General features: G+C 48.5%; 1 protein-coding gene across 1 annotated transcript; it reads left to right on the forward strand.

Moving 5' to 3' along the window:
- Nucleotides 1–12,417: 12,417 nt before the first annotated feature.
- On the forward strand, nt 12,418–13,344 carry LOC134374866 (keratin-associated protein 5-4-like). Its single transcript, XM_063092926.1, has one exon. The coding sequence runs from the start codon at nt 12,418–12,420 to the stop codon at nt 13,342–13,344; it is 927 nt and encodes a 308-aa protein (XP_062948996.1).
- Nucleotides 13,345–22,936: the final 9,592 nt, after the last annotated feature.

Below are 22,936 nucleotides of genomic sequence, written 5' to 3' on the forward strand. Positions count from 1 at the left end.
ACACGCTTCTGCCCTCTAAAGGGAAGAGTTGACAGTCCAGATCCGCAGGGCAGCAGGAGGGTTCAGCACTCTCTGAGCGGGGTATGGGGCGCGGGCTCAGCATGTGTCTTCTTGGAGCCTTAGTTCCCTCGTGTGTGAAATAGGGATGCGTGAGTGTCCACTTCACAGTGCTGTGAAGATTAAATGTTTGATCCATGCAAAGTGCTATACGTGCTGCCCAGCACACACAAGCACATGGGCGGGTCAGCATGCCTGATGTCACGGCACATGGAAGGGGACAAATGGGAGCGGGAGGCGCTGGGTGGAAGGTGTGCAGGACACTTAGTGTGAGGAGTTTGATGTTTCCACTGGAAGCTGAAGAGCCATCGGTTGGTTCTGAGCACGGGCTTGACTGAAGGTTCTGGAAGCACACTGGGTGGGTGGGATCACTGAGGGATGCACAAATGCAGTGGCATTGCAGGTGCAGCAGTGGGCAAGCAGGTGTTGAGGACAGCAACTCATGGGACTGGCATGTGGTTACAAGTGGCAGGACATGGATGGGGGAGTCTAGGAAGCTCCTCATGCTGGGTTTGGGCGAGTGAGTAGAGGGTGCTGGCCAGGAACCCAGGGTGCTAAGAGGTGCCACACGCTCAGAGACCCCAAACCATATAAATTTATTATGTCACAGCATCTGCATTTCTGAAGTCCAGGCACAGCGAAGCTGGGTCCTCTCCTCTGGGCACTCCAAAGACACGGGGGGAGGGTTCAGCTGTACTTGGTTCTCATCTGGAGCTCAAGGCTGTCTCTAACCTCACTCACGCTGTTTGAAGAAATAAGTTCCTATGGACCGGCATCATGCCGGTGGGCCCGCCGGTGCCAGCCAGTGGAACTGTGGCTCCACGTGGCTCCCTCACCCTGCCACCTTGAACCCAGGTCGGGGGGGAGCTCCAGACCCTACTCCCATGCCCTGAACTGGTACCATGCAGGTGAGCCCACCAGTGGTGGCCAGAAGCAACACCAGACAGCAGAACTATGTGGCTCCACACAGTCCCTCATCCCACCTCAGACCCAAGGGGGAGCACCAGCCTATGGATCCTACCCACCAAGTTTGGCCCAGCAGAACTCCACACGCTAGGGGCTCATTCTATGACCACAGAGTCTCAAACGGGAACCAAGGTGGTTTAACATAACCGCCACCACACCTACTGTCAAGCAAAGACAATTCACCCCCCACAGTAGCAACCAAGGCCACTCCACAGCCAACCTCAGTGTAATAGAAGAAACAAACCCCCTACCAAATGACAAAGCATCAGCAAAAATTACTACAAGTACAAACAATCAAGAAGAAATGACACTAATGAAAGGATACAGTAATGCCCCAAACTCAGACTCCATGGAGCAGGGAAACCTTGAAAAGTCTGAAAAGGAATTTCATGCAATGATCTTAAGAAAACTTGAAGAAATAAAGGAAGACTCAATTAGAGAACACAATGAAACAAGAAAAAACACTCAGAATATGAAGGAGGAAATCTACAAAGAGATTAATACCATAAAAAAGAGTGTAGCAGAACTTTTAGAAATGAAAGACTCAATGAAATAAAAAACAAAACTGAGAGCTTGAGCCGCAGGGTAGAGCAAGCAGAAGAAAGAATTTCAGAGCTTGAAGATGGTCTTTTTGAAATAACTCAGGCAGACAAAAAAAAAGAAAAAAGAATATAAAATAATGAGGAAAACCTAAGAGAGATAGCAGACAACCTCAAGTGTTCTAACATCCAAATTGTGGGTATTCCTGAAGGGCAGGAGAAGGGAAAAGGTATCGAAAACCTACTCACGGAAATAGTAACGGAAAACTTCCCAAGTGTAGGGCGAGATACAGACCTTCCGATCCAGGAAGCTCAAAGGTCCCCAAATAGATTCAACCCCAAAAGATCCTCCCCAAGACATATTATAGTTAAATTTGCAAAGCTCAAAGACAAAGAGAGAATTCTACAAGCAGCAAGAGAAAAGCATCAGGTCACTTATAGGGGAACCCCCATCAAACTAACAGCAGATTTCTCGACCAGAAACCTACAGGCCATAAGAAAATGGAACAATATATTCAAAACACTAAAAGGAAAAAAACTGCCAGCCAAGAATTCTTTACCCAGCAAGGCTCTCCTTCAGAAATGAGGGAGAAATAGTGTATTTCCCAGATAAACAAAAGTTGTGGGAGTTCACCAGCACACAACCAGCCCTGCAAGAAATTCTCAAGGGAGACATTCATCTGGAATCTGAATAATGGTGACCATCATCACGAATACACAAGAAAGAGCAAAACCCACAATTAAAACACAAATGCCAGCAAGAAAGAGAAAGAAGCTAAATTGTTCCACCTTAAATTCCCAATTCACATTGAAGAGAAATAAAAGGGGAAATAATGATCAAAAGATATTTAAACCACCTAAACAAGTAGCAACTAAATGACAGGAATTAACACTTCTCAATAACTATTCTGAATATGAATGGACTAAAGTCCCCATTCAAAAGACACAGACTAACTGACTGGATTAAAAAGCTAGACCCAAGTAAGTCTATGCTGTCTTCAAGGGACCCACCTCACCTGTAATGACACACATAGACTAAAAGTGAAGGGATGGAAAAAGATATACCATGCAAATAGAAACCAAGAATGAGCAGGAGTAGCTATTCTTATAACAAACAAAATTTACTTTAGCCATTATTTAATGATAAAGGGAACTATCCAGCTAGAAGACATAACAGTCACAAACATGTATGCACCCAATACCGGAGCACCCAGATATATCAAGCAAACACTCTTAGACCTAAAGAAGGAGATAGGACCTAATGCATTAATAGTGGGTGATCTGAACACCACTATCTCAGTATGGGACAGGACTTCCAGGCAACAAGCCAGTAAAGAGACACAGGATTTAATCTATACCCTAGACCAACTGGACTTGGCAGCTATATACAGAACATTTCACTCAACAGCTAAAGAATATACTTTCTTCTCATCAGCTCATGGTACATTCTCCAGGATAGACCACATATTAGGTCACAGATCTAGTCTCAGCAAATTTTTAAAAATTGAAATCATTCCAGCAATCTTTTCAGACCACAATGGACTAAAACTGGAGATAAACAATAAGCAAATCGCTGGAAGCTATACAAATATATGGAAAATAAATAATAGGCTCCTGAAGGACCTATAGGTCCAAGAAGAAATTAAACAGGAAATCAAAAAATTCCTAGAAACTAATGAAAATAAAGATACATTATACCAAAACTTGTGGGATACTGCAAAAGCTGTACTAAGAGGCAAATTTATTGCAGTACATGTTTATATCAAAAAAATGGAAAGATTCCAAATAAACGACCTAATGCTACACCTCAAAGAACTTGAAAAACAACAATAATCCAAACCTAAAGGCAGTAGATGGAAAGAAATAATTAAGATCAGAGCAGAACTAAATGAAAAAGAGACGAAAAAAAGAAAAAAAATAGAACAGATCAAAAAAACTAAAAGTTGGTTTTCTAGAAGATAAACAAAATAGACACACCTTTAGCTAGATTAACAAAAACAAAACAAACAAACAAAAAAACAAACAAAAAAACGAGAGAGGACCCAAATAAGAAAAATCAGAAATGAAAAGGGAGACAGAACAACTGATACCACAGAAATACAAAGAATCATTAGAAACTATTATAAACAACTGTATGACAACAAATTTGAAAATCTGGAAGAAATGGATAAGTTTCTAGACACATGTAAATTACAAAGACTGAACCAAGAAGAGATAGAAAACCTAAACAGACCAATAACAAGCAAAGGGATGGAAGTGGTAATTATAGCAATCTTCCAACAAAGAGAATTACAGGCCCCGATGGCCTTACAGCTGAATTCTATAAAACTTTTAAAGAGGAGTTAATACCAATTCTCATGAAACTCTTCCAAACAATGAAACAGATGCTACTCTCCCAAACTCATTCTATGAGACCAACATAACTCTGATACCAAAACCAGATAAAGACACAACAAAAAAAGAAAATTACAGGCCAATATCCTTGATGAACCTAGATGCTAAAATCCCAACAAAATATTAGCAATTAGAATACAGCAACATATTAAAAAAATTATACACTATGATCAAGTGGGATTCATCCCAGGGATGCAAGGATGGTTCAATATACGAAAGTCAATAAATGTGATACATCACATCAACAAGCTCAAGGACAAAGACCATATGATCATCTCAATAGATGCTGAAAAAGCATTTGACAAAATTCAACATTCCTTCATGATAAAGACTCAACAAACTAGGTATGGAAGGAAATATCTTAACACAATAAAAGCCATTTATGGCAATCCCACTGCCAGTATTTTTAGGAATGGGAAAAAATTGAAGGCCTTCCCCTTAAGGACAGGAACAAGACAAGGATGTCCACTCTCACCAGTTCTATTCAACATAGTACTGGAGGTACTATAGAGCAATCAGGCAAGAGAAAGAAATAAAGGGAATCCAGATCAGAAAAGACGAAGTCAAGCTTTCCCTATTTGCAGATGACATGATACTATATATAGAAAAACCTATAGACTCTATCAAAAAATTCCTACAGCTGGTTAATAACTTCAGTAATATTGCAGGATACAAAATAAATGCCAAAAAATCAGTAGCATTTATATACTCAACTAATGAATTAACAGAAAGGGAAATAAAGTAAGCCCATTTACAATTGTCACCAAAAAAATACAATACCTAGGGATCAATTTAATGAAGGAGGTGAAAGACCTCTACAATGAGAATTACAAACCACTTCTGAAAGAAATTAAAGATCACACCAAAAGATGGAATGATATTTCATGCTCTTGGATTGGAAGAATTAACATTGTGAAAATGTCAATACTACCCACAGTGATCTACAGATTCAAAGTAATCCCCATCAAAATACCAATGATATTCTTCACAGAAATGGAAAAAATGATCTTACCTTTCATATGAAAAAACAAAGACCCCAAATAGCCAAAGAAATCCTGAGCAAAAAAAAAAAAAAACAAAGCCAGAGGCATAACTCTGCCTGACCTCAAATTATACTACAAAGCTGTTGTAACCAAAACAGCATGGCACTGGTATAAAAATAGACATTCAGACCAGTGGAGTAGAATTGAGAACCCAGAAATCACTCCTCAGGTTTATAGCCATCTGACATTAGACAAAGGCAACAAAAATCTACATTGGGGAAAAGACTGCCTCTTCAACAAGTGGTGCTGGGAAAACTGGATATCCATATGCAGAAGAATGAAACTAGATATGCATCTCTCACCATACACTAAAATCAACTCAAAATGGATTAAAGACCTAGGTATAAGACTCAAAATTGTAAAATTACTAAGGAAAAATATAGGTGAAACACTTCAGCAGTTAGATCAGGACACAGGCTTTATGAACATGAGCCCGAAAGCACAAGCAGCAAAAGAAAAAATAAACAAATGGGATTATATCAAACTAAAAAGTTTCTGCACAGCAAAAGAAACAATCACCAGAGTGAAAAGACAACCTACAGAGTGGGAGAAAGTTTTTGCCAACTATGCATCCGTCAAGGGACTAATATCCAGAATATACATAGAATTCAAGCAATTACACGGTAAAAAAAATATTTGAACCAATTAAAAAATGGGCAAAGGAGCTGAATAGATATTTTTCAAAGGAAGACATACAAATGGCCAATAGATACATGAGAAAATGCTCAACATCACTAGTCATCAGGGAAATGCAAATTAAAACCACATTGAGATACCCCCTCACTCCAGTTAGACTGGCTATGATCAAAAAGATGGTGAATAACAAATGCTGGAGAGGGACTGGAGAGAAGGGAACACTCCTGCACTGTTGGTGAGACTGTAAATTAGTACAAACACTATGGAAAACAGTATGGAGGTTTCTCAAACAGCCACAGATAGATCTTCCATATGATCCAGCAATCCCACTTCTGGGTATATACCCAGAGGAATGGAAATCATCATGTTGAAGAGACACCTGCACTCCCGTGTTCATCGCAGCTCTGTTTACAATAGCCAAGATGTGGAACCAACCTAAATGTCCACCAATAGATGATTGGATAAGGAAACTGTGGTATGTATACACTGTGGAATACTACTCGGCCATAAAAAAGAATGAAATATTCCCATTTGCAGCAACCTGGATGAACCTGTAGAAACTTACGTTGAGTGAAACAAGCAAAGCACAGAGGGATAAATACCGCATGGGCTCATTCATATGTGGGAGCTGAGAGAGAAAGGAAGGCAGGAAAGGAAGACCACAGTGGTGCCGTGATCCAACAGAAGGGACATTCCTAGGGCTACAAAGTGGAGTTGAGGGGAGAAGGGGAGGGGAGAGGGAGGTTGGGGGATAATTGGGAGGGGACAAAGGGCACAAAAGTAATTTCTGGTAATGGGTATGTCCCCAGTATGAATCTGGCCCCCACATCATGGGCAGGAGGGGGACAATCAGCTTTGTATCTCATGAATACAAATTGAAATTAATTAATTAATTAAAAGAAATAAGTTGCTGTGATCATAGGAGTGAGGTCCCCATCTCCTTGTGAGCCATCAGCTAGTGACTTTACTCAGCTTCTAGAGGCCACTCGCAGCTCCCTGCTCTGTGGACCCCCCTCCAACTCCCAGGCCACTCACAGAGTGGCTATTTGCTTCCTTCCTGGCCATCAGAGCTGTGTCTCTCTGACTTCTTGTCTCCAGCATCTGGATACCTTTTCAAAGAGCTCACCCAATTAGGTCAGGCCCACCCAGGGTAATCTCCCTTCCAATTAACTCAACTGATGAGGGACCTTAATTACATCTGTAAATGTCCCTTTTGCCATATAGCAGAAGGTAATCGCAGGAGAGATGTCTCATCATAATCACAGTTCCATCCACACTCAAGAGGGGATTACATGAGACCACAGGTCGTCGAGGGTCACTTTACAATTCTGCCTGTCACGGGAGGAGAGACCAGTCTGGGGGGATGAGGAGAGGTCACACCGACACATCTAGGGATATCCAGGTGGAGGCATCCAGGAGAAGGCAGGGCATGCAGGTCTGGAGGTCGGGGTTCTCACACAGATGCGGAGGCGATTAACTCAGACAGCAGCAGCAAGTGCGGGCGTGAGCAAGGCCAGACAAGGTCAGCCCGGGGGACAGTTGTGGGGCTTGGAGAAGAGCAACCGAGGAAGAGACCTGGGGAGTGTGGACATTGAGAACAACAGACCCGAAGGGGAGAAGAAGCAGGAACGGTCATGGAGGTCACGGAGTCGAGGAAGACTCCAGGACATCCTGGGGACCTGGCAGCCTGAGGGAGCTGGGGTCCTGAACTCTACACACTGGGAGACATGATCGCCTACGGAGAAAATGCCAAGGAATCTGGAAAACAACAAAACAAAACAAACAAAGCCCTGTTGGAACGAATAAATTAATTTTGAGTTTAGCAAAGGAACAGGATGCACAAAAACACATCACATACCTGCATGACGGCACTGAATTATTAGACACCAACATCTAAAGCACAATGTAATTTACAATCTCTCCAAAATGTAAAATACGTAAGCACAAATTTAACCAAACGCGTGCAGAATCTGCATGATGAAAACGACTAAATGCGAATGGACGGAATCACAGAAGAACATGTAAATAGACGGACGTACCACACTCATGGATCGCGAGACTCAACACGGTACAGGTGCCGGTCCTCCCCAGTCGACCTGTAGTTCCAAAGAAATTCCTATTGAAACCCCAGCAGGATGTTTATAGACATAGACAAACTGATGCTAAAATTCATATAGAAAGGTAAAGATACTACAATAGCGAAAGCAATTTTGAAAAATAGCACAGCTAGAGGAATGACACTACCTGATTGTAAGGCGTGACGTGTAATTGCAAAAGCCAGGACAGTGGGGTATTGGTCAAGGAAAGACACATAAGTCAATGTAACAGAACAGATAGAACAGAAACAGACCCACACAAGCACAAAAGCAATTCAATGGTAAGATAGTCGTTCAACAAACAGAATTGCAACAACTGGACATTTGTAGGGGAAGACAAAAGAACCTTGGCCCAACCCTTACGTGTATCACCGTTCAAAAGAGATCACGGAATGTAAAACAGAAAGCTATGCAACCCTTAGGAGAAACAACAGGAGAAAATCTTCGTGACCGGGGATTGGGCAAAGAGTTTGAAGATGTGGCACCAAAGACACAATCCATTAAAGAAAAGATTGATGAATGGGATTTTATAGAAGTTAAAACGTGTTGCTCAGTGAAAGATCCCAGTAAGAGGGCAGGAAAACAAGCACAGATTGGGGAAAAAATATTTGCAAATCCGTATGCAGCAGAGGATTCAGACCCAAATATACAAAGAGCTCTCCAAACGCAACTGTAAGAAAAATGCTCCAATTAGAAATAGACGAAAGACAGAGAGACAGACATTTCACTGAAGGGTCAGCAAGCGGCAAAGAAGCACGTGGAACAATGCTCAGCGCCGGTGGCCGTCAGGAACGTGCAGAGTTGAAGCTGCAAGGAGATCCCTCTACACACCTGTTGGAATGTCTAAAGGAAAACATACTGAAAATGCCAAGTGCTGGTCAAAACGTGGAGCAATTGGAACTTAGATACTGGAAAACAGTTTGGCAGTTTCCTATAAAGTTTAGCAAACACTTTCTACAAGACCCAGTAACCACATTCTGAGTATTTATCCTAGAGAAATAAAAACTTACTTTCACACAAAAAAATCTGTACACAAAGTGCTCACACCTGCTTTATTCGTATTAGCTGAAGGTTGGAGACAACCTAAATACCCTTCATTGACTGAGTAGATAAACCCCCTGTGAGGAACCTGACTTCATTGGTGGGGTTTGCTGCCCACAGCTTTTAGGTCTCACCCCGCCCTCTCCTCCGTCCACCCCACATCTGGACAAGCTGATAGGAGAGCCCGGGTCTTGCTCCATGGGTGCTGGCAAGAACGTCAGACCACCCACGGGAACCCTCAGGTAGACCCACCCCCCACCACCCTAACACACGCCTGTCTCCTGTCCATTTTCAGACCTGCAACAGGGACCACCTGCTCTCACAGAAAGCTCGTTACACGAGGAATAAACCCTGTCACACACTCTCAGTGTGACTGGCTCCATCAGTCCTAGCATCCACCTTAAATTTGGGGTGGAGGTCCATCCTGTCTCTGAGGGGGCCAGAGACAACACCTGCCACGTATCCATGCAGTGGAATACAGCTCGGCAGCAGAAGGAGTCATCTATCGACACAGCACAACTCGGATGGTTCTCAAGGATGTTACAGCAAGTGTGGAAAACGCCAGTGTCCAAAAGTGACGTATCGTACCACCCACCTACACGCTACTGCTGTTCCACGGGGATAAGTTCCAAGACCACCAGTGGATGCCTGAAACCACAGATAGCACCGAACCCTACATACACTACGATTTTCCCTATACATGCAGACCCACAGTGAAGTTTAATTTATAAATTAGGCACAGTAAGAGATTAACAACCGTACCTGATAATGAAATAGAGCAATTATAGCAACATACTGTAATAAAGTCACATGTGTGCGCTCTCTCTCTCTCTCACAAAATATCTTACTGGACTACACTCACCTATTTTTGGACTGTGGCTGGCCACGGGCAACTGAAACCAAGGGAAGAAAATGTGGGTCGGGGGGACCACTGTGTATAACACTCCCAGTGTGACAAAACTGTAGTGAGGTCACATCAGTGGGTGCTAAGGGTCAGGAGCGTTGGGAGAGTGTGACTATGAAGGGGTAAAGTGAGGGAGTTTCTTTAGGGTGATGGGACGGTTCAGTATCTTGATTGTAATAATGGTTCTTTGAATTCTATACGTGGTGACATTTCGTAGAACTACATGTAAAAAGATGCCTATAAAAACTGGTAAAATCCAAACAAGATCTGTGACGAGGTTGACAGTGTGATGCCAGTGTCCACTTCCTACTTTTTGACCCCATACTATGGTTATGAAAGACTTAATAATTTGGGGGGTGGGAGTCAGTGTTTAATGGGGACAAGCTTCAGTTTGGGAAGATGAGAAAGTTCTGGGGACAGATGCTGGTGACGGCCGCACAGCAACGTGAACCTGCTTATTGCCACTGAACTGTGCGCTTAAAAATGGCTAAATGGTAAATTTTATTTTAACGTATATTTTACCACAATTAAAAACAAAAGACCATCATTGGGGTGGAAGAGCCGGGTGAAGGGTCCGTGGGAATTCTGTACCATCTTTACAACCTCTGTGAGTCTTAAACAATTTCAGAATAAAAGTTATTTTTTAAAAGCGCCTCTCAGTTTGGATGCTGTGCTCTTTGGTACCCTGCCCACTGCCCTCCACTGCTCGCAGCACGGGTGACGCCCACCGGCCCCTGCTGGCCTGTCCCCACCCCGTCCAATCGCTGTGTCCCTTCGCGCCTGCCGCTCTCGGCCTCGCCCGCACGCACCTGGCTGTCCGCTGGAGACTCTGGCCATAGACCTGCAGCCCTGCCTCCCTCCTGCAGGGCAAGGCTGCCCTCACCACCTGGGTCCCGAGGGCCAGGCGCCAGGAACTGTTCCTGCAACACGTTCCAGTCCATGAGAGCTCAGTCAGTGTCCCCCGTCCTCCCTCACAGTCCCCCATGCCTGCCACATGAATGGGCCTGCTGGCTCTATCCAAATGAGAGCGGACCCCTGAAGAGTCAGGGCCTGTCCCCAGGCACCCAGCCCTAACCCCACCCCCCACAGAGAGGACGGAAGCAGAGCCCTGGGAGATGGCACTTATCTCAGAGGAGCTCTGAGCGCCAGGCGGTGACCCCTGCTCCCAGCAGCCCTGGTGCAGGTGCACGTCTCGCTCGGCAAGCCCTTCACCTCTCAGCCCCTCAGCATTTGGGGCCCCAAGCCTGGCATTCTCAGAGAGGCAAATCTCTTGGCTGCTGGCCCGAAACTGTTTTCTCCTTGCCCACCCACAAGTGCGCTTTCAACACCAGCAGACCTAAGCAGGTCACTCAGGTGGGAGCTGGTTTCCTGCTGTACGTAATGACTTTTCCACCACAGCTCCCTCAGAGGGAAAGAGCGGCCTCAGGACAGAGCTCAGAGGAGCAGAGGGCAAGGCCAGAGAACCCTGAGAGGAGGCCCATGTTGAAGAGTCCTGGGTGCAGTGGTGTCTGTCTCAGGAGACACTGGCCAAGGACACAGACGAGGATCGCGGTGGATGCCCTGTGGAGAGCTGACAGGCGGAGGGCACTCTACCTGCATCGACTGCAATCTGTGGCTCGGTCCTGCAAACGGAGTGGACACAACCCCCTGGGCACGTGTGGAATCTCAGGGTCAAGGGACTTGTGCAAAGTCACGTGCTTTCAAGGCGCTGGGGATACCGACTCCTTCCCCAAGAACAGGGAGGTTCCGGGCAGCCCCACCGAGGATAGAACGGCCGTGGTCTGCAGAAGGGAGCAGAGCCTTTCATCATGGGCAAAATGATCCTCCAGTCCCCAGGCACGACAGGGCCCTGCCAGATGTTGGGAACCCAGAGGTCCTTGAGCAGCAAAAAGAATCACGTCCCCAAAGACCAGAGGGTCAAGTCCGGAAAGGAAGAAAGGACTCGCCTCTGAGACGTGAGGCTGTGGGCGTGATTGATCTTCTGAGCTTCTGTGAATTTCGTTGTGTTTTTGTACATTAAGCACATTACTTTTACACTTTAAGAAACAGAGATAAGTTTTAAATAAAAGTCAGAGTGCGAAGAGCCGCAGTCAAGGGGGCCAGGGTGAAAGCCAGAGCCCAGGCATGCCCCAATTCCCGCGGCTGTCCCGTAAGCAAGGGTGTGCGCGGCCAGGCAGCTGCACAGCTATGGCTTCAAGCAGCTCCTTCTGCAGGTGGCTCTGAACTTCAAAGGTGAAGGGCTGGAGGGGGCGGCGAGGGCGGAGCTGGAGGCACTGCCTTCCCACCTGCCCGACCATCGGCGGGAGCCACAAATTCCGGGGAGCATTTGGGCTTAATCCCAACACTGCAGCCTGCTCATGCGGGGTCTGGGACACTGGGAACACTGGCCACTCCTTTGGACTCCCCAGTGAAAAGGGTGAGGCTAGAAAACAGCAGCTATGTCAAGCTCGCCTCATTCCAAGTAGCTCCCAAAGCCCACAGGACCTGGGCCCTGCAGGATTAGAGAGGAAAATGCCGTGTAAGTAGGAAGTGTGTCACGGGGTAAAGCAATGTGTTTGTTATTTTAAACCACACACAATTTCCTTAGGGAAAGTACAAAAATAGACACAAGGAAGGAAATTCGTGCCCAACAGAACCCTTGGACAGATATATATAAAGGGATCAGGCCCAGGAGGCTCCACACCTGAACACTCCCTCTCCACCTGTTCCTTGAATTTACTCCACCCTCAACCACCAGAACCATGGGCTGCTGTGGCTGTTCCGGGGGCTGCGGCTCCAGCTGTGGGGGCTGCGGATCCAGCTGTGGGGGCTGCGGATCCAGCTGTGGGGGCTGCGGATCCAGCTGTGGGGGCTGTGGCTCCAGCTGTGGGGGCTGCGGCTCCTGCTGTGTGCCCGTCTGCTGCTGCAAGCCCGTGTGCTGCTGTGTGCCAGTCTGTTCCTGCTCCAGCTGTGGCAAAGGAGGCTGTGGCTCCTGTGGCAGCTCTAAGGGGGGCTGTGGCTCCTGTGGGGGCTGCGGCTCCTGTGGGGGCTCCAAGGGGGGCTGTGGCTCCTGCGGGGGCTGCAAGGGGGGCTGTGGCTCCTGTGGAGGCTGCGGCTCCTGTGGGGGCTGCGGCTCCTGTGGGGGCTCCAAGGGGGGCTGTGGCTCCTGCGGGGGCTGCAAGGGGGGCTGTGGCTCCTGTGGGGGCTGTGGCTCCTGTGGGGGCTGCGGCTCCTGTGGGGGCTCCAAGGGGGGCTGTGGCTCCTGCGGGGGCTGTGGCTCCTGTGGGGGCTGCGGCTCCTGTGGGGGCTCCAAGGGGGGCTGCGGCTCCTGTGGGGGCTCCAAGGGGGGCTGTGGCTCCTGTGGGGGCTCCAAGGGGGGCTGTGGCTCCTGTGGGGGCTCTAAGGGGGGCTGTGGCTCTTGTGGTTGCTCCCAGTCCAGTTGCTGTGTCCCTGTGTGCTGCTGCCAGTCCAGCTGCTGCAAGCCCTGCTGCTCCCAGTCCATCTGCTGCAAGCCCTGCTGCTCTCAGTCCAGCTGCTGCAAGCCCTGCTGTTGCCAGTCCATCTGCTGCAAGCCCTGCTGCTCCCAGTCCAGCTGCTGCAAGCCCTGCTGCTCCCAGTCCAGCTGCTGCAAGCCCTGCTGCTCCCAGTCCAGCTGCTGTGTCCCCATTTGCTGCCAGTGCAAGATCTGAGGTTCTGAACACAGACCTCCAATCGGCTCTGCAGATCCACAACCCCCCAGACAGTGACAGGAGCCACATCCCAGGTCCTTGACGCTTACCTCTGATGTCTTCATCTTCTGGTTTGGGGAAGCTGGAGCTCCAGTCCAAGGAGGATCCAGTTCTGGGGTGTAGAAGAGAGACCTCTGTCCCCTGGTGCAGTTCGGTCCCTCTTTCCTGCCCACAGTGGATCATACTTCCTCTTTCTCAGCATCACTGTCTCCAGCTCTGACATTCCCAGCCCTGCACTGTCCTCGAGGGCTCTGGCTTCCCCCGGACTCTCAGTCGAGTCCTGAGCATGCAGCAGACAGTGGAGTCCCCACAGCTTGGGGACTCCCGGAGCTGTGTTCTCCTTCTGCCACCAAGATTCGCCAGGTCGGGTGACCTGCTCTCTCTGGTTCTGTGTCCAGGAGTGAGCTGTTTCCTTGAGGTCCTGAAATAAACACCCTCCGCCCACACTGCTGTTTTCGTGCTGCTTCCTTCTTCCTGCGTCGGATTAGCAGCTTCCTCCAGCTCCTTTCCTGCCCTTGCTCCTGCCTCTGGGGCTCCCTTGCTCGGTTCACACCCCATGCCACCATCTGCCCATCCACCCTGTGACCACGCGACGGTGCCCACTGTGGGCAGGCTGAGGACAGGGCCTGGGAGGGTAAGAACAGCACAGGACCTGCTTCAGGGGTGTTGGGGCCCTTTCCAGAATGTGGAAACCAAGGCAATAGAGAGGGCACAGAGCAGCAGGTCCATAGGGGACATTTGCTCGGAAAATGGGGATTCTGGGCACACATTGCAAAGGACCTCATTATGGGGAGGTGCACAGGGTCACCCTGAAGTCCTTGGAAGAGGAGAAGTGAAACTAAGATCTGAAGGCTGAGGGCAGTTCGGCTAAGCCCAGGGAGGGACAGATGCAGCATGGAGGTGTGGGAGTGCTCGAGGCATCGGGGCAAACATGTCATCTGTTGTGAGGGGTCAGGAAGTGAGTCTGAGCTGTTTCCTGGTCACTAGAGCCTAGCAGCCTGGAATGTCATGGTGTCGTGCTCTGGAAACTCAGTTGCAATCCCAGGAAGAGTCTCTGAGAAACCTGAAGCCAGGGAGAGCCGTGAGCAAGAGCAGGTGCGAGCCGTCGAGCTGGGCTGTGTGGCGCGGACCAGGGCAGGCTCTGTGGATGGGGAGGTCGGCTGCGGGCTGGAAGCCTGATGAGCCAGCAAATGACCAGACCAGGAGGGATGAGTAGGAGGGTGAGCACAGCCCAGCAGGACGTAAGACGGGATGTCCTGTGTGACAGCTGGGTCCAGCCAGAGGGGCAGAACGCACACATGCACACACGCACGAGCACACAACTGCACACATGCACTCTGTGTCTGTCTTCTCTCCAACTAGATCCACACACTGCATCTGTCCACCTATGTACCTATGTACCTATCATCTGCCTACCTAGGTACTCTGTTTATCTATCTAGATACACACACATACACTCTGTCCACCTAGGCGTATATATGCACACTCTGTCAATCTAGATATATACTCTGCCTGTCTATCGTCTGTCTAGACACATATAACACTCTATCTATACACACACTGTATCTATCTACCTATTGATCTAGATATATATGCCCATACACTCTAGATGAACACACATACACACTGCATCAATCTATCTTTATACACACGCGCACACACACAGACACACACACACACACTCTATCTCTACCTATCTAGTGAGCTGAATAATAGCTCCTCAAAATATATGTCCACATCCAGATCTCACAAGTCTGTGAACATTACCTTATCTGGCAGAAGAAGGAATGTTACCTTGTTTTGAAAAGGGTCTTTGTATCTGTAATTAAGTTAAGGATGTTGAGATGTGGAGATTACCCTAGATTATCTGGTAGGCTCTAAATCCAGTGACAATTGTCATTATAAGAGAGGCAGAGATTGGCACAGACAGGATAGGATTGGAGTGATGTGGCCACAGGTCAACAAATGTCAACTGCCATCGAGCTGGAAGATACAAAAACCAGATTCTCCCCTGGAGCCTCCAGAGGGAGCCTGCCCCTGCTGACGCCTTTATGTCAGACTTCTGGCCTCCAGGACTATGAGAGAATAGACTTCTGTTGATTTAAATCACCGACATTGTGGAAATTTCTCAAGGCAACCACAAGAAACTAACATAGATGTTGGTGCCTGGAAGTGGGGTGTTACTGTCACGGGACTTAAACATGTGGAAATGGCCTTAGATTTGGGTAATTAGTAGAGGCTGGAAGATGCATCATAGAAAAAGCCCACACTGCCTTGAACAGACTGTTGGTAGAAACATGGGTGTGAAGAGCTCACATCTGCCCGTGAGAGCTCAGGAAGAAAGAACATGTTATTGGAAACCAGAGTGAAGGCAATCCTTGCTATGTACAGTGGAAAACCTGGTTGAATTTGTTCTCGAGTTGCAAGGAAAGCAGAACTTACACATATGTAGGATATTTAGCGGAGGAGATTTCCAAGCAGCACTGAAGGTACAGCCTGGTTTCTTCCTGCTGCTTACAGTAGAATGACAGACGAAAGAGTCAAACAGTGGAAGGAACAGTTCAGCAAAGGGGAACCAACGCTTGATGCTCTAAAAACTTCTCAGCCTGTCCAGACTGCAAAAGTCACTAAGATTAGGAGATTCACTGTTACGGAAGTACGTCCTGCAGAGAAGCCAAGAATGTGGCTGGGTAGCTTTTGCTGAAGAGATTAGGCCAGGGGCTCAGGGATCTGTTCAACCACCTCGGCAGAGGCCAGGGACAGAGATGGGGTGCTCAAAGAATGACCCCCCAAGGACCCTCCTGTCTAATGATGTGGATCCCTGTGATACACATGGGAGACCCACAAGGTTTTTCAGAATGTTGTGATAGCAGGATCTTCCGTAACTTGCGCTGAAGGAAATAGAGACGGGATGAAGTCAGGGAGGGCTATACCACATTTCCAAGATCCCACAGGCAGGAAATTGCCTGCACAGCTGCAAATATCGCTACCCTTCTAAGAAAAGAAAGAATGGTGCTGGCTGTGGCACAGAGACCAGGGGAGCCCCTGCAGGCCTGGGAGAAGACGTCAGGCTGCAGGGATTCTTCTCAGGCCTTGAGCCCTGATGACATCTGCCCAGCTGGATTTCAAATCTGCTTGGGACTGGCTTCCCCTTTACTTCTTCGATTTTCTTCCTTTCAGGTGGAGAATGACTCTAAGTGTTATCTTATACCTGTCCCACTTATTGGAAGCAGATAACTTATTTTCTAGTTTCACAGGCCCATAAATGGAGAATAATATGTCCCAGGATGGATCATATCCAGAGTCTCAGCTGTACCTGATTCAGATGATTCTGAGGATGAAATCTGGGATTTTTGAGCAGAACATGTTTAGGGGGGGTTCTGTATTTATAGTCATTGATGCGATAATGGGTTGGGACTTTGAAAGATGTTGGGCTGGTGCTATGCGTCGAAGCAGACGAGATGCAGGTGAAGAGCGGGGGCTGCTGCTCTCTCAGGCGAGTAGCACGGACCCAGCCGCTGTTACAGCTTTTATTACATTTAGCAAGCTTGTGCATGCGAGATAAGCATTAATGCATAAATTCTGTTATACTTTTCTCAAGAGCACAAGGCCCTTACCTCCCTTCTCAAGGACTCAGTTGCACCTCCTGGGAACATCCCAAGAAAGTGTTCTCACGACTTCAAGCGTCGTCAAGGATTGTTTGCAATCCTTGACATTTCTTGGTTAACTCGTTTGTGAGTTCGCCGAGTGAACACGTCCTTGGGTGCTGACCACAGAAGTCCATTAGCCATTTCCTTCAGATGGTGAAGACTGTGCCCTCATGAGTGGATCGATCATTCATGGTGTAACGGGTGTGATTCCGATGGCTTTGTGAGCAGAGCCAGTGAGAAAGCCAGCTCTCTCTCGCTCAGCCCATTCTTGCTGTATGATACCCTGTGTCACTGTAGAGAGTCACTACCCAGAAGGTCCCCACCAGATGCGTTTGCTGGATGGTGGGCTTTCCAGCCTCCAGAACTGTAAGAAATAAATTTCATTTCTTTGTAAATTATCTAGTTTCGGGTACTCTGTTATAAGCAACAGAAAATGGACTAACATAGATGGGCTATGGGATTTTGTCCCATATGGAAAATGTCCCAGCGCATTTTGCATGTGGGACAGATGTCAAGGTTTGGATGCTAGGGGGCAGAGAAGGTGGCCCCCCAAGACATATATCCATGCCGAATCCCTGGAATATGTGAATATCACTTTATATGGCAAAAGAGTGAATGTTGCCCTATTTTGAAAAAGGATCTTCACAGATATAATTAAGTTTAGGATTTTGAGATGAGATTACCTGGATTACCTGGGTGGGCTCTAAATACTGTCACAAGTGTCCATGTAAGCAAGAGGCAGAGACACATGGAGACAGAAGAGAAAGTAATGTCACTGGGGAGCAGAGATTGGAACGAAATGTCTCAAATCAAGGAATGCCGACATCCACCAGAAGCTGGAAGGGGCAAAGGGAACTTCAGAGGGAGTGTGGTCTTACTGACACCTTGATGTCAGACTCCCGGCCTGCCAAATTGTGAGAATAAATTTCTCTTGTTTTAAGGGACCCCATTTGCAGGAATTTGTTACCACAGCCACAGGAACCTAATACATGCAGTAAGAAGGTTTGGGTCTGGACACCAGCTATCTGGTCTGGCTAAAACACCTAACATTGAATTCTTAACAATTCCATGCAGTGCATCCATCAGAGCTTTCTGTGACGATGGCAAAGTTTCATGTGTGCGCTGATTGACAAAACAACCACTAGCCACGTGAGCCTCTGGAACACTTGAACTGACTAGTGTGACTGAGGACATAAAGTGGCTTACAATCAATGCCAATTTAAGTAGCCCCAGAAGGCTAGTGGAGACCACAACAGATGGCACAGAGTGGATGCTTGGTTGGTGCCTACAGTGCGCTCCCTACCAAGTTTACAGAGGGGCCCAGTGTGAGAAACCCAGATTTAGACCTGCCAGGCACATTCTTATGCACCCAGATTGAAGTCAGGCACACTCTGGACTCATCTGCATGAGAACCGAGGAGCCCGCTGCACTAGTGCGACTCTGCGTGACACGCCTATCCTTTGCATTGCTTGCTTGGGACTCAGCAACTTACAAAAAATAACTTTTGTGCTGTGCCTCAGTTTCCACATTCTGGAAATGGCCCCAACACCCCTGAAGCAGGTCCTGTGCTGTTCTTACCCTCCCAGGCCCTGTCCTCAGCCTGCCCACAGTGGGCACCGTCGCGTGGTCACAGGGTGGATGGGCAGATGGTGGCATGGGGTGTGAACCGAGCAAGGGAGCCCCAGAGGCAGGAGCAAGGGCAGGAAAGGAGCTGGAGGAAGCTGCTAATCGGACGCAGGAAGAAAGAAGCAGCAGGAGAACAGCAGTGTGGGCGGAGGGTGTTTATTTCAGGACCTCAAGGAAACAGCTCACTCCTGGACACAGAACCAGAGAGAGCAGGTTACCTGACCTGGCGAATCTTGGTGGCAGAAGGAGAACACAGCTCCGGGGAGTCCCCAAGCTGTGGGGACTCCACTGTCTGCTGCATGCTCAGGACTCGACTGAGAGTCCGGGGGAAGCCAGAGCCCTCGAGGACAGTGCAGGGCTGGGAATGTCAGAGCTGGAGACAGTGATGCTGAGAAAGAGGAAGTATGATCCACTGTGGGCAGGAAAGAGGGACCGAACTGCTCCAGGGGACAGAGGTCTCTCTTCTACACCCCAGAATCGGATCCTCCTTGGACTGGAGCTCCAGCTTCCCCAAACCAGAAGATGAAGACATCAGACGTAAGCGTCAAGGACCTGGGATGTGGCTCCTGTCACTGTCTGGGGGGTTGTGGATCTGCAGAGCCGATAGGAGGTCTGTGTTCAGAACCTCAGATCTTGCACTGGCAGCAAATGGGGACACAGCAGCTGGACTGGGAGCAGCAGGGCTTGCAGCAGCTGGACTGGCAGCAGCAGGGCTTGCAGCAGCTGGACTGGGAGCAGCAGGGCTTGCAGCAGCTGGACTGGGAGCAGCACACAGGGACACAGCAACTAGACTGGGAGCAACCACAAGAGCCACAGCCCCCCTTAGAGCCCCCACAGGAGCCACAGCCCCCCTTAGAGCCCCCACAGGAGCTGCAGCCCCCCTTGCAGCCCCCACAGGAGCCACAGCCTCCCTTGCAGCCCCCACAGGAGCCACAGCCCCCCTTGGAGCCCCCACAGGAGCCACAGCTCCCTTTGCCACAGCTGGAGCAGGAACAGGCTGGTACACAGCAGCACACAGGCTTGCAGCAGCAGACGGGCACACAGCAGCTGGAGCCGCAGCCCCCACAGCTGGAGCCGCAGCCCCCACAGCTGGAGCCGCAGCCTCCACAGCTGGAGCCACAGCCCCCACAGCTGGAGCCACAGCCCCCACAGCTGGAGCCGCAGCCTCCGGAACATCCGCAGCAGCCCATGGTTCTGGTGGTTGAAGGTGGAGCGGGTCTGAGGAGCAGGTGGAGAGGGAGGTGTTGGAATGTGGTGGCCACTCTTCCAGGAGCCTTTATATCCCTCCGTGCAGTTTGTCTCAAGCACGTGACTACTTCCTTGTGGCTGTTTACGCTACATCCTCAGGGAATTCTGTTTGCCTTGTACTTAAAAATAGATGCTGTGTGATAATGGCCACTTCTGCACTTTTACTGTTCTTCTCTGTTCCCTTCACACTAATCCCTGTGTCAGCTCTGGACACTGGAGCTGCATGTTCAGGGTCTGCCTTGTATCCTCAGGCAGGATTCTCTGGGTTTATTTTATTCAAAATCATTGGACTTTTCTATTCTCTCTAGTCTGTGCATCCATGTGCTGCTACCACACTTAGTTGTTGTGGCTCTGTGACGGGGACCCCCACACCCAGCGTACCTGACCTCCTTCCTTCCTTCCCCCCTCTTTTCTTCCTCCCAACTTTATTTTTACCTGAGTTATACATGAAAACAGCCAAAAAATAAAACAGTTCTACAAACACTATAAAAGCAGCAGTCTCCTGCCCCAACGCCTTCAATCATTTTGGCTGTTTTCTTCTGTTATTTACCTGGTAGTTTTTTCTTTTGTTTCACACTGTTGTCGTGACATCTATTGGTTCTCCAGTTTAACTGCCACTCATGGGATTTCAGCAGTAAAACGGGAGGCTTTGGCTTTCTCTCAACTCCTTCCTCCGCTGATCACAGTTTCGTGGAACCATTCACCAATCCATTCCACATTCGGTAACGGGGGTCGTGCCCTGGACGTTGGTGGTACCCACACGTCGCTCTAACCACCCGAGCCAGCCGCCAGCCCCGTGCACAGCTCGTTCTCACCCTCAGCACCCGCCCCAGGCCGCTGCTACTCTGCTCTTTCCACAGTCTCGCCTTCCTGGACACTAGACGTAAGTGCAATCGTATAATGTGCGGTCTTCTGTGTCTTATTCTTGCATGAGCATAGTTCACTGGGGTTTATCCATGTTGTTGTATCATCAGCATTTCCCCACCTTTGTTGCAGGAGGGTACACCCTTGCATGGATAGACCTCATGTTGACTATCCGTCCCCAGCCGATGAACATCCGGGCTGTCTCCACTTGTCGGGGCCGTGTGTCTTCATCTCTCTTGGGCAGATATTAGGCGTGGAGTTGATGGTCATATGGAAAATTATGTTTAACTTTTTAAGAAAGCACAAAACCACTTTCCAGTTGGGATCTACCATCTGACGTTGCTGCCGGCAAGGCAGGAGGGCTTGTGTCTCTCATGTCCTTGGCAACCTTGCTGGTCTGTCTTATAGATCACAGCCGCTCTAGTGGGTGGGAAATGCTCGTTTGCTTTAGTTTTCATCTCCGTCACGACGGTGAGTGCTGCTAAGCATCTCTTCATGGGGGGTTGCCCATTAACATATCCTCTTTGGGAAAATGTCTATTCAAATATTTTGCCCATTTTAAATTGGAATGTCTGTCTTCTTGGGTTTGAAGGATTCGTTTTTTATTCTAGATGTTTCTTCAAATGCTTCCTGTGCTCCATGATTTTTATTCTTCTTTTGGAATTCTGATTACACACATACCAGACTGTCTCATTTAATCCTTACGGCGATACATCCCGTCTCTTTCTCCCGATGTGTGGCACTCTGGATTATGTCTATATATGTAGCTTCCAGTTTACCGAATCTGGGTTTACTTGCGTCTAAACAGCACTTTAATCTGTCCACTGACATTTTACAATCAATTGTCTTTCATGAACAATGTCAGAACACTAGTCGGGATAGTCAAAGCCACACTACGCCAGCAGACAGCTCCAACTTCTGCTAGTGACTAGCGAAGGCCTGTTTCTTGCCGAGGCTCCCTGCCTACTGCAGGCTGGCAATTTGCTTTTTTCCCACAACGTTATGTCTGAGAGTCATTCCCATGCTCTCGATGTGTGTACTCCTCTTCTCTTCTGCAATACGATGTCCACTGTGTGTGTGTGTGTGTGTGTGCGTGCGCGTGTGTGTGTGTGCGTGTGTGTGAGACAATTGAGATTCCACTCTGACTAAGTGTAGAAAGTCACGAGAGACCTTTGAGCTCACCATAGCAATTAAAACAAGCGGGTTAAATTACAAAAGCATGGACATTTTTAAAAAATCCGCCAGAGAGTCAAGGACATGAAGAAACCCAAATGAACTGAAGTCCAGAAGGTGACGACCCCTTCATAGGCTAGAAGAGAGCCCGGCTCGTGTCACACCTGCTGGGGTGAAGAGAGCCAAAGCCGTGCCCTGGACAGAGGTACAGAGGGACCTGCTGAATGTTTAAGGACATCGTAAGTGATGCTCGAGGGTTGGCGTAACAGACGAATCCTGAGATGCCTCCGATCCAGAGTCCACAGCACCTGTCACCAAGTCCCATGGATCTTCTCTGAGTGCCAAGAGCTGGGGCAGGAAAGGCAACCTGTGGCAGCTCTTCAGGAGGCATGCGGGCCCCATGCCGGGCACCATGTGCCACCCACAGAAAATGGGCAGGGCAGAGAGCTGAGAGAGCCCCTCCATCCCAGGACCTGCAGCCCCATAACTAAGAGGCCAGGGACGAGGAAGGAAAGCTGAGAGCAGCCCCTGAGGCATTCTCAGCCTTTAGGGTGGAGGGAGAGATCCAGAGTTGCTGGAAGCAGGGACAGGAAAGGGAAGGAGAGAAGACAACTCCCCAGAAACCCAAAAACCTTCCAGGGGGGCCAAGGACAGCGCCCTGGGGAGCAGGGATGCTACCAAACAATGAACCCGAAGAGAAGAGGAAGCAGAGACAGTCCAGAGGTCACAGAGGCGAGGTAAACTCCAAGGAATCCTGGGCACCGAGGAGCCGGAGCAGAGCTGGACTTTCCAGAACACTGGACAAGGGGCAGAGGAATCGTTCTGGAACTCTCCTCCCCAGCATGGTGGAGAATGTGACCTTGATCATACTGAATTTGAATGCAGAACCGGGGGAGCCCAACGTTTACACCTAGGTTTGAAACAAAGAGCCATTTAAAAAAATTAATTGTAAGTCCTTCTACAACAGTGACGGAGACCTGGGATATAAAGGG

This window comes from Cynocephalus volans, chromosome 4 (assembly GCF_027409185.1).
Source record: "Cynocephalus volans isolate mCynVol1 chromosome 4, mCynVol1.pri, whole genome shotgun sequence".
Taxonomy (NCBI): domain Eukaryota; kingdom Metazoa; phylum Chordata; class Mammalia; order Dermoptera; family Cynocephalidae; genus Cynocephalus; species Cynocephalus volans.

Bases quoted from the DNA above. Each gene is read 5' to 3' on its own strand.
- LOC134374866 (XM_063092926.1), top strand. From the start codon at position 12,418: ATGGGCTGCTGTGGCTGTTCCGGGGGCTGCGGCTCCAGCTGTGGGGGC.